Consider the following 12105-nt stretch of genomic DNA (forward strand, 5'->3'; position numbering starts at 1 on the left):
GACAAATGTGTCAAGCCAGAATCTCCGGCAACAAGGAGGGGTCGAGGCGGACGCAAGATCGGAGCTATGGCAGCAGGCACCCCCGACCTCAGGGGTCAAGGCCAGACACTGCCTAGGGGGCCTGCCAGCTTTGTAACAGATTCTGCTCATAAAAAGAAGACATCTTTTCAACTGAAGCTCAATGCCCCCACCCCACCACGTAGGAGGAAGTCTAAGCTTCCTGCGTGGGGCTCAAGGCTCCTTGCCCCCCAGCCCCCTGCGGCCCATTCAGCCTCGCCCCCCAACCAGCTCTCAGGCGCCCAAAGCTCTTGACCCTGGGCCTTTGTTCCTGGTGGTCTCCCGGCTGCATGACCCCCTCTACCACAAGCGTCCTCGCCTGTCAGGGCTCAAATGGTGTCACAGCCACAAATCGGGAGGGGACGTGTCCCTCCTTCTGCTCTGAAGATGGCCCGTGCTGCCCACCTCGCCCACCTCCCAACGGCCCCCCAGGCACAGGCCCAGCAGTGGCTGCCCGTGGGCCCCGCAGGGCTTCTAGCAGGGGGTCCCTTCAGGTTCGGTGCAACGGAAGTGAAACCCCATGTGCGCACTGTCCAGGCAAGACTCCCTCAGGTTTCCTCTGACCCCCTTCAGACATATTCCGGCTGCTTTTTAAAACCAACATGCGGTCTTCAGGCATAAGTCAGTGGGAGAGACACGGAGGAGAGCACTGGCACTCGCCGCCGTTCGCAGGCATCCGGCGAGGCAGGCACTGCCGGCTACACCGAACAAGACAGATCAGAGACGTTTAGTAGCAGCACAGCAAGGAGACGCCAAAGCACGACTGCCCGATTCCGAGATAAAACACAGAATCCTTGTCCTCAAGAAGCCTATAATCTAGTTGGAAAATGAGGCAAATATACGGGAAGGCAAACAACAATAGAGATGTTCTTATTAAAATGGGGTCTCTCAACCTCAGCACTATGGACCTTTTGGGCTGAAAAACACTTTGCTGTGCAGATTGTCCGGGCACTGCAGGACCTTTAGCAGTGCCCTCGCCTCTGCCCACTGGACGCCTGTCACACCCCCTTCCCCAATTCTGGAAACCAAAGACGCCTCTGAATGTTGCCACAAATCCCCCGCTGGAGAACCCTGCAAAGTGCATCTTAGAACACCACAAGCACACAGTGCTGCCACCAGGGTGCCCGCCCGGCCTGTGCACCGGGTGCCCGCAGCGCCCTCCAGCAGCCGTGCGGGCCTCACCATGCTCCCGCCTGACTTCCCACTGTCCCTGCCTCGCTCCCGCCTCGCGCTGACATAGTTCATTTTCATCCTGACGCAGAATCGATCTCTCAGGAGCATGTCCTCAAATCTGTTTTAGAAGGAGCCGAGGGAGAAAACATTAAAAATCCAATCACAGGACAGGAGGAAAATAAAACACACACTACAGAGCAACAGGATTAGCTGGCGAGTCATCCTATTGTGGAAAATAGGCCAAATGCTTCTTTATAACACCGCCATAGACGCGTGAACCCGAGGGCAGGGCAGAACGAGATCTCCTTCATCCCCGTCCTCCTGGTGATGATGAAGGCCTGCCTGCCCCGGAGTGACAATTCCAGAAGGACCGCTCACAAAGGCCTGTGGAAGGAAAGAGCCATGGATCTCGATGGAGCGTTCTAAACATACAGCCATTACTTTTCTACAAACTTTAAAACCAAAAGTTCAGTTGCTTTCGCTTTCTGACCAATATATAGTCTTAACCTAACTTAGGAAAGAACTTCATTCTATTCTGGCCAAGAGGTCGATAACCTCCAACAGTCAGCCCTCGGCACCCATCACAAACGCTGAATTAACAGTGAACCACGCTCCTGGGGACGTGCAGGGTCAGTGCCTGGGAGCCTTGGGTTACAATATTTCTGTCAACTGATCAATTCCTAACCTTGCTGCATGTGTCGCTTCTTCAGCTGCCTCATTTAATGTGCACTGTTCATTTGTTCACTGCGCGCTCCCAGCCCCCAGCCCTCTAACTCAAGGCGGACAGAGCTTCTGCAACACACAGGTTTTCTCCGGAAGGCACACCACAGCCGTCTCGTGCTTAGGGACAATGGAGAGCACTGCAGCACCACACTTAGGAGCCATTTTAACCTGCGAAATCAACAAGAAAAGCTCAAAGTGTGAAAAACGTGACGGTGAACATGCTGCGAAAGGACGCTTGTCTACAGCCTGGGGGCTGAAACCAAACGCAGAGCGTCTGACCTCGGCTGGGGACGCACACACTGGGCGATGCAAGTCGTCTGCCACTTGGCACGTTTGTGGACGCCTGCAGCAGTGCCCCGAGTACGGATGTGCGGGCTACAAATAAACTTTCACAAGTAGGCAAATTCACAAATACAGAATTCGCGAGGAACAAGGACTGAGGGTATATAGAGTAAAGAGTACTTCTGCTAAGGACTCAGATGCAAGCTCGCGGGTGAACAGTGCTTGACATGTGGCTTCTATGTCAGTGACAGGTATTAACTGTTAACTATTATTACACATCTTTCACATTTGGGTTTAGGGTGAAATGGAAGAGATGAGTCTTTGTTCTTATGCAACTTTACCAAGCCCAGGGGAGAGTCACAAGCCCAAGCTAGCAAATGGCAGAGTCTCCAACCCAGTCCGATTCCACATTCGAAGCTCGCTTCACGATGACATGCCGCCGCCAAGGCCTGTGACTCACTGATCACCGTGGAGCAGTGGTTCTCACCGGGGGGGTTGGCCCCTGATAGCTGGCAGTACCTGGAGACATTTCTGGCTGCCACTCTCTGTGTCTGTGTGTGTGCTACTGGCATCTAGGGGCAGAGGCGAAGAGCTGCGAGATGTTCCTACAGCACAGGATAGCCGCCACAACAGAGAATGCTGCGGCCTCAAACGTCCGTAGAGCTGAGGTTGGGAAACACTACCTGAAAGGAATGATCTCACCACTACTTGATGAAGGAAAAAAAAAGACCAGGTGGCCTAAAAGATGGAAAGATGTCACACAAGAAGATGGAGGGACAGAGCCCTGCCATGGAAATGAAGACCCCAACTTGGCCTCCAGGCCACCAGATACTTCTCCCGCTCCCTCTCACTTCCCCCAGTCCACCTGTCCTCTCTCCACCTTGTCGGAGCGGGTCTCTTGCCATCATGGGGAAAATGCCAGGTTCTCTGCTTGCTCCCTTCCCTTTCGGAGTCTCAGGCAACAGAAAAAGTTTGTCTCTGCTGTGTGAGACAGGGAGGCCGTAACAAGCAAGGGTGCACTCCCCAAAGCACCAGGGGCTTTCCGTTTTTTCAATCCAAGCAGGGAAGATTTTCCCGGCTGCCGCTCTGGCCTGGAGGACAGCTCAGGAGTGACTGAGGCCACCATCATTTTCTCCAGGAGAGTGGCAATGAGCTCCTAGCAATCCTTCCTGCACACTCGATGGGACAGAGGTTGACGTCAGGAGATTTGAAAAGAAAGGATATCTGACAAAGAACAGCTTTAAAAGAAGTTAAATCCCTTTAGCTGGTCTCAATTTCTTTTATTATTAATTATCATCTCTTAGATCAACAGCCTTTTATGGTCTGGGGAGAACTGTCACGTCTACCTGCCCAGCTGCCCATCTCAACCATCCCGTGAGGCAGGTGCGGGAGACACGCTCACATCCCAGTCCCCTCTCGCGTGGAGAGGCCTGGGCACCTTGGGGTCCTGGCTCCCGGCCCACTGCCCGCCCCACCCTGCCAGGCTGGCACACGTGGCTGAGCCGGCTGCTCACGGAGTCACTCCTTTGCACCTACCCAGTCAAGGCTTCAGCAAAGGGACTTATGCTTACACAAACATAAAATTTTTGTCTTGCAAAAGAATTTATCAAAAAGGAAGAAATTATACAGCAGAAAGTAGAAAAAAGATGGGGGAAAGGTAGACTACACACATACACAAATTGATTTAGGGAAAACACTTTAAAACAAAAATTCCTTGAGACCTTCCCTTACGAGCAGACTAGTTCGTAATAAAAGGGGTCCTTTCCTAACTTCTGCCTGGTTCCCCAGGGAAAACAGCTGCACATTACACATCAGGTGACGTTCCTGGAGATCGACAAAGAAGTGGATCTAAATCTCAAGGCTTTGCTTTCAGGCACACTAAATCTAGTCAGAGCTCTGTAAATTATGGAACTCCTAAGTTTTGTTTTGTTTTTCTTTTGTTTTACTGTTTCAGCTAACATTTATCACATACCCATTATACGGAAGGGATAGCTGAGTGCAGCACGGAACACAGAAGGGAGTGCCCCAGGTGCAGATGGAAAGCCACCTACAACTTTAAGGCAAAGCACAGCACAGGGACAGGGGAGAGCAGAAGTTGTTTCAAATACAAGAGGCGGCCTGAAAGATGGGAAAGGTGTCACCCAAGATGAAAGGAGAGACCAGTTCTGACTGATGAAACATAAGGCAGAACTCCATGCGGTTTGGTTGCAGTAGCAGAGAGCATCCTGAGGTCAAGTTCAAAACCAAAACGCTACATGTATAAAAAAAGCAAAGGTATCCACTCTTCTTTCTCTAAAAGAAAACTACAGCTCCCTCTAGTCATACTGCAAAGTAGAAATAAGGAACAAGACAGAATGAGAGTGACTCTTTGCCTGCCAGCAGCCAGAGACAGGCCAGAATCGGGGTGTGGGGGGGGGCTAAGGCCTCCGTGCTGGAGGAGCTCCCCGTCGGGCGCTCCCTGGGCTTGGCTGCCGGCAGCAGAGGGGGTTGGGGGCTTGGGGGGGCTCTCTCCCTTCATCCCCCTCCTATGCAAAGACCAGCTCCTGCAGCCCTTCTATCAACGCGGTGCCACTGACACAACCGCGGGTTACCCTCGGCCAGAGAACGGGAGGAGTCCCTTCCCCAGCGTGTCCTTTTTGGGGTCGCTTCCACGGGGCTCCCGGAACACGCCTGGGCCCTCCCCGCTCCCACAATTCGTCTGCTGGCCCCGGCTCAACACTGACCACGACTCCCGCGGCTGGGGGGCCCGGCCTAGTTCCGGGATCACGGCCCCCCGACCTCGGCAGGGGCGGCAGCAGCCCGCCCGCGGGCCAGACGCTTGCCGATCTCAGGTCTCCGCCCGCCCCGGACCCTCCGGGCGCATTCTGGCCGCTGCGGCGGGAGCGGGCCGGCGCCCCCCTGGGCCGCTGCCTGGGCCCGGCCGAGGCCCCTCCACGGTCCCCCGCGCGGCCGGCTCGGAGCACGTGCCCGGGACAAAGTCCGCTCCCGCCGGCGCCGCGGCCCGGGCGGGTGGGCCGCCGTCCGCCCCCCGTCCGCCCCCGGGCCCCGGGCCCGGCGCCCCGCGCGCACTCACCATTGTGGTTGACCCAGGTCGGCTTCAGGAGCTTCATTGTTCGGCCGCCGCGGCCGGGCTGAGGCGAGAGCCGCGACCCTCAGCGCGCCCGGGCCATGGGGCCGCCGCCGCCGCCCGCCCCGCGCCCCTCAGCGCCGCCGCGCCATCGCCGGCCCGCGCCCCCCGCCGCCGCCGCCGCCCCCCGCGCTCGGCCGCCGCCGCCACGGCCGCATCCCCCGCGCCGCTCCTCCTCCGGCGGCTCCCGGGCAACGCCGGAAGTCCCGGCGCGCACCTGCCAAAGCGCCCCGGCGGGAAACCGCGCCCCGCGCGCCCGGGCCGCCCGGCGGGACTCGGCCCCCCGCGCGCCCCCGGCGGCCGCCCCCCTGGCGCAGCGGCCCCGGGCCGGGCGGGCGCGCTCACGGCAGGCGCGGCGTCCGCAGAGGCGAGGACAGCGGGCCCCGGGCGGCAGGGGGCGCAGGTGGGCCCGCGGGGCCGGGGCGGAAGCGGGGACGGAAGGGCGGAAGCCGCGCGGCGCGAGGCGCGGGCGGTGGGGGCGTGCCCTCCCGCCGTCGGCACGCACGGGGCGGGGCTGCGTCGGGGGCGGGGCCAGCGGGCGGGCTCTCCGGGGCGGAACGCGGGAGAGCGGAGCGGCGCGCCGGCCGGACCCGGAAGCGGGCAACGCGGGCCGGACCGCCGAGGGGCGCGCGCCCGGAAGCGGCCCGGAAGCGGCAGCGGGGCCATGGCGGCCGCGGCACTGGGCGCCTGTGCGCGCGCTCTGCTGCCTCCAGGCCGGTGCGTGCCCGGGGGCGCCTGGGGGCTCCGCGCGGGGACCGGGATCTCCACGGGGTCTCGGGGATGCGCGGGGCGATCGCCGCCCCATCCGGACCCTCAGGTGCCGCGGGCTTGGGGCGGGAGCAGCCCGGGGAGTGCGGGAGGCGCCCCACACGCGCTTGTGTCTTGTAGGCTTCTGGGAGCGCGGACCCCGGTTGGAGACGCGCGCCGGCGAGCCTCGCTGCTGTCCTTCCGGGAGCTCGTTCCCACGAGGTGAGACGGCCGCGGGGCAGCATCAGCCGTCTGCGAAGCCGTGCATGTGTCAAGTCAGGCGGCGCCGTTCTGCCTGTTCAGTGCTGTCTGCGGGGACTCTCGGTGGGAGTGTGGCTGAACTGTCAGTCGGCTTTGCGGTAAAGGGCACTGCATCACCTTCTCTGTTTCTGACGCCCTGGAGGGGGACAGGGGAGGTGCGAGATGTGTGGGGATTAAAGTCCCCACTCCCGAGAGTCGGGAGCTTCCTAGGAGCTTGATTCGCCAAAACCAGCTCTGGATGCTAGAGGACTTCAATCTCCTTAATGGTAACTTACTACCTGGGGAGAAGTGTTCCTGTAAGAGTAAATCATGCTCTAGGATGGGGAATTTGGTAAAAAAATGCCAAAAAATGAATAGAGGCCAACTGGAGATGTAGTCACTTTTTTTTTTTTATTTTATTTTTTTTAAAGAAGTGAGTTTACAGAACAATCATGCATAAAATACAGGATTCCCATATACCACCCTATTATTAACACTTTGCACTACTGTGGAACATTTGGTGCAATGATGAGAACACATCTTTATAATTGTACTGTTGACTTTAGTCCATGGTTTAACTTACGGTTCACTGTTTGTGTACTGTACTTCCATAGATTTTTAAAAAGTTTTGTTACCATATATGCAGCCTAACATTTCCCCTTTTCATCACATTCAAATATATATTTCAGTGCTGCTAATTACATTTACAATGTTGTACCACCATCACCACCAGCCATTACCAGAACATTTGCATAATTACAAAAATGTTGTCGCTTTTCTTATTCTGTTTCTGTTAGTCTAAAACATTATCTTGACTCAAAATGTATTTAAAATGTGAATAGTAACCTTCTAATTCTTCAGTTTTGGTATTTTCACTCCACTGCAATCCCAAGGCACAGCTGAATCCTAAAAAGAAAGGTACCTTAACACTAAAGATAGCTTAGGACCAAAAATGAGGATTTCCCCTTGATATCTGCCACCGCATGAGGCCGTTCCACCCTTCCTGGAGGTGGTGGCCTCGGGGTGGAAGTAGACACTGGGACTACGTAGCATTCTTAGTCCATCCCCATGCACTGAGCCCAGCAACCCTGCACAGCTCCTTCCCCCAGCTGGGCAGCTGGTACAGGTGTGGGGCAGTTCACCTGCATTGTGTCTCCCAGCGTGCTCATGAGATGGAGAAGGAAAACGTTTAACGTTCTCTTTATCCCTTAGGGCAGAACCCCCTCGGAAGAAGAAAAAGGTAGATCCTAAAAAAGAACAAGCAGCAAGAGACCGTTTGAAAAAGAGGATTCGGCGACTGGAAAAAACTAGCCAGGAGCTGATTCCCATTGAAGATTTTATGACCCCCGTGAAGTTCTTGGATAAAGCAAGGTACGGGTCCTGTTCTAGGGTTGAGACCCTCAGGGCAGAGCAGTTCGGTAAACCCCTTTCAGTCTGCCGTTCAAGCCCGTGATGGGGGAGGATGTGGAGGCTTGGGCCCACCTGACCCTGGCTGGGTTCTTTTCTCCTTGGCTGTGCCTGTGGGGCTGGAGAAAGCAGTCCTGGGCGGCTCAAGCTGGAGAAAAAATAAACCTGGACCGTCATATAATTTCAGGTCAGATGCTCTGAGTGAACTCGCTGTGGAGTTTACATAGTTCTTTACAGGGGGGACGGGGTGCTTGGATGTTGCATGCGGTACCCCTGCTTTCCGATCTGTACCCTTGCCCCCTTCTAATGGTCCAGAACCCTTGGCCTTTTACCATATGGTGCAAATGTCTGTAGTTGGTATGTGTTGGGATTGCGTTGGGAGCAGGTTAGTAGCTCTTAGGTCTTGCTTTCTGCTTTATAAAAAGTATACCATTTATAATGTAGCACCTTGCCATGAACGTGGGAACTTTCTGGTGTTTTTTTTGTTTTGTTTTGTTTTGTTTTGTTTTTTTGGTACTCCAGGGAAGTTCCAGGTTGTTGATTCTCTGGGAGTTTGGTGTTCATCTCCATAACACCATCATTCTCCGAAGGCACTGCTCACCACAGGCTGCCTTTGCCTGGCACCACTGTTTTGGTTTTTGTAATTCTATTTCAGAATTGCTGATATTTCCACTCTGTACCCACCATGCAATTGCTCCCTCCTCCACCACCACCCCCAACCCCCTAGTAAAACCTCTAAACTACTTTGTCTCTAAAAATTTGCTCTTTCTAGGTACCTCATGTAAGTGGAATCACACACAATTTGTCCTTTTACATCTGGCTCACTTCACTCAATATTATGTCTTGAACTTTTGTCTTGATATTCTATCCAATATTCCAAGTTGGGTTTTGAAGTCTCCAGCTGTTATTGGAGAACTGTCTATTTCTACATTCAGTTCTGTCAATGTTTGCATCGTAGATTTTTGGGCTCTGTTAGGTGCGTATACTTATAATTGTTACATCGTGTTGAACTGACCCATTTCTCAATTTATAATGTATTTATCAATATATAAATGTTGTCTCTTTATCAGTTTTTGACTTAAAGTCAGTTTTGTCTGATATTGATGACCACTTCTCTTCTGGTTACTATTTGCATGGAGTATTTTTTTCCAGCTTCCACTTAACCTATTCGTATCTTTGAATGTAAGGTGAGTGTCTTGTGAACAGCACACAGTTGGATATGTGGATATGGGCAGGTAATTGTTTACCCATTCTGCAACCTCCCCCTTTTGATTCCGGAGGTAATCCATTTACATTTAAGGTAATTTATTACTGATAAGGCAAGACTTAACTTTGCCATTTTGCTTTTTATTTTTGTATTTTTTATACCTTTTTAGTCCCTCCTTTCCTTCATTACTGCCTTCTTTTTCGTTTAGATGATCTTTTGTAGTGGACAACTTCCTTCCCTTTTCCGTCTGTGTAAATTTTTTAGATTCTGTCTTTGTGATTATCGAGGGGGTTACACTTAACATCCTAAATGTAGTGATCCCCATTTAACCTCTAGAGCTTACACTTGCCATGTTCCCATATACCCCTGCCCCTTCTCTGTTACTAGTCACAAATTATGTCTTTATACATAGAGTGCCCAATAACACAGGTTTATGATTATTTTTTAAGCATTTGTGTATTAAACCATATAGGAAGTAAAAAGTGGTGTTACAAACCAAAAATTCAATGTTATTGGCATTTATATTTCCTTATTTTGTTACCTTTATTGGAGATCTTTTTTTCTTCCTATGGCTTCCGGTTACTGTGCAGTGTCCTTTCCTTTCAATACAGAGGACTCCGTTTAACATCTCTTGCAGGGCAGGTCTAGTGGTGGTGAATCCCTCAGCTTTTGTTTATTTGGAAATGTCTTGACTTCCCTGTCATTTTTTGAAGGGCAGTTTGATGCATATAGAGTTCTCAGTTGACGGTTTTTTCTTTCAGCACTTCACATGTTCTCGCATTGCCTTCTGGCGTTCATGCTTTCTGATGAAAAGTCGGTTGTTAACATATTGAGGGTTTCTTTTGATGATGAGCTGTCTCTCGCTGTTTTCAAGATTTTCTTTGTCTTTGGGTTTTGACAATTTAATACGTCTTGCGGATCTCATTAAGTTTCTCCTGCTTGACGTTTGTTGAGCTTTTGGATCTGTTTATTCATGTCTTTTTATCTATCTGAGTTCTCAGCTATTATTTCTTCAAGTACTTTTTGTCCTTTTCCTCTCCCTTGTCCTTCTGGAATCTCATCCATATGTTGGTAAGCTTGATGGTGTCCCACAGGTCCCTTTTCTTTCTACTCACACTGGATAATTTCATTTGTCTTCAAATTCACCAGTGCTCCCCTCCACCTGCTCACATCTGCTGTTGGACCCCTTCACTGAATTTTTCATTTCAGTTATTTTACTTTTCAGCTCCAGAATTTGTTTGTTTTCTGTTTATATCTCTTTATTGAAATTCTCATTGTGTTCACATATAGTTTTCTTAATTTCCTTTAGTTCTTTACATATATTTTCCTTATAGTTCATTCATTGTATTGAAGAAAGCTGATCTAAGATCTTTGATTAATAATTCCAGTGATTGTGGTTCCTCTGAGATAGGTTCTGCCAATTCTTATTTTCCTGTGACTGGGTCATACTTTCCTGTCTTCTTTTGAGAATTGTGGTCACTCTGAAAATACAGTTCTCCAATCCTTAGTTCCCAGGAATTTTTTTTATTTTTACTCAAGGGCTGGAGTGGTATGTTTTTTACTTTTCCTTGGGAATCTGCCAGAGGGCCCCCCACCCCTCCAAATAAAAAAGGAAAAGAAAAAATTTTTTAAACCAAATGAAAAAATTAAGTAAAAGGGAAAAAAGGTGCCCTGCCTCTTTAAGTCTCTGGAGAGATTGGGAAGTGGAGGCCGCTGCTGTGGAGCGGTGGAAACCAGGGCGCTGTCTGCACGGGTCCCTTGGGGTCCCCCAGACCCAGCTCGAGTTGCAGTCCCGAGTCTTTCCTCTGGCTGCCCGGGCCCCGCCGTCGCTCCCGGCTGGGCCCGGCCGAGGAAGGGGACTGCTGCTGCAGTGCCCGCCTCTGAGAGCTTGACGGCTCAGCACCCTCTCCCTTCCCGGCACGCTCGCGGTTGTTTTAAGGGTCCGGGCACGTTCTAGGTAATTCCGACCTCTCTTTCCTTCACTGTTCTGGTTGAGGCACATGTGGCCCTCCCTGCTCTGCCTCTGTCTCCACATAAAGGAAATGACTCTGCTCCCCAGTGTCAGCTGCGGCTGCTGCCACATTCCGTATCCTGTTCTTTAATTTGTCCCAAACCTTTATTTTCCCCCAGTCCTCAGTTTCTTGGCAGTGGGGATGCTGACTCTGTCAGCCAGGCCAGGGCCCCCCAGTAGCCCCCCGTGCCCGTGTGTCCCCAGGCAGCGGCCTCCGGTGGAGCTCCCCTTGGAGGAGGATGACAGGCGGGCTCTGCTGTTGAAGGAGTGGTCCCTGTACAAGCAGCGCGAGCAGGAGCTGGAGAGGGACGCCATCCGGTCCCTGCTCAGGGCCCAGCAGGAGGCTCTGCAGGAGCTGCAGCTCGAGGCCCCGGAGCTCCACGCAGAGGCCGTCAAGCGGGACCCCAGCCTGTTCCCCTTCGAGAAGCAAGGGCCAGATTACACACCGCCAGTCCCCGATTACCAGCCCCCCGAGGGCAAGTACAACGACATCACCAAGGTGTACACACAGGTGGCGTTCAAGAAGTAGGACTGTGGCCCGCGGCCTCCAAACACGCTTCCCTGCAGTCAGGGTGACCCGAGTCCAGGGCTGCTTTGCAGAGTAAGGCACGCTGTTAATAAAGATAGGTTTATTCAGAAGTGTCTGTCTGTCTTCTGCTACAATCAGAGTTAACTCACCAGGGGATTGGGGGGTGAACCGTGCCGCTCCTCCGCTGGTACTGGGGAGAAGATGGCCAAGACGTGGGCCACTGCTTTCCACTGAGGGAAACACGGGCCAAAAGGGAAACTCCTGTTGTGTGATGAAAACACCCAGCAGGAGGCACGGAGTAACGCGCAGGAGCGGAGGTGAAGGATGCACGGGTGCAGGGCGAAGGGGGCCTGCCCCGCACGACGGGCGAGGACACAGCTCCCTGGTGTCATCAGCAGAGTTGGCCTTGGGCTTTAGGTTGGGGTGGGTGGCCGAGGGGCGTGGAGCAGCCAGGAGCACACCCGGGAAGCCACTGTGTCCTTCCTGGAGGGCAGAAGGCTGAGCAGGCAGGGTCCAGCGTCACCCGGGACGCAGGTGCTGCAGTCTGCAGCTGGTGATGGTGCCGTGAATGGCGGGAGCCCTGTTTCCTACTCAGAGGGCTG

At 53.2% G+C, this 12105-nt stretch overlaps 2 protein-coding genes across 2 annotated transcripts in view; one reads left to right on the top strand and one right to left on the bottom strand.

Moving 5' to 3' along the window:
* Positions 1-5463, bottom strand: part of LOC119524866 (protein HIRA) — a 90840-nt gene extending 85377 nt beyond the window's left edge. The window contains exon 1 of the mRNA XM_037823518.1: positions 5309-5463. Within this exon, the coding sequence (XP_037679446.1) occupies positions 5309-5345 (37 nt within the window). The 5' untranslated portion in view covers positions 5346-5463. The remainder of the gene's footprint in view (positions 1-5308) is intronic.
* Positions 5464-5944: 481 nt separating this feature from the next.
* MRPL40 (mitochondrial ribosomal protein L40) lies at positions 5945-11613 on the top strand. The gene is made up of 4 exons (XM_037823496.1): positions 5945-6079; positions 6251-6331; positions 7562-7720; positions 11179-11613. The coding sequence occupies exons 1-4, from the start codon at positions 6027-6029 to the stop codon at positions 11501-11503; spliced, it is 618 nt and encodes a 205-aa protein (XP_037679424.1). The 5' UTR covers positions 5945-6026; the 3' UTR covers positions 11504-11613.
* Positions 11614-12105: the final 492 nt, after the last annotated feature.

Source organism: Choloepus didactylus, assembly GCF_015220235.1.
Source record: "Choloepus didactylus isolate mChoDid1 chromosome 23 unlocalized genomic scaffold, mChoDid1.pri SUPER_23_unloc1, whole genome shotgun sequence".
Classification (NCBI taxonomy): domain Eukaryota; kingdom Metazoa; phylum Chordata; class Mammalia; order Pilosa; family Megalonychidae; genus Choloepus; species Choloepus didactylus.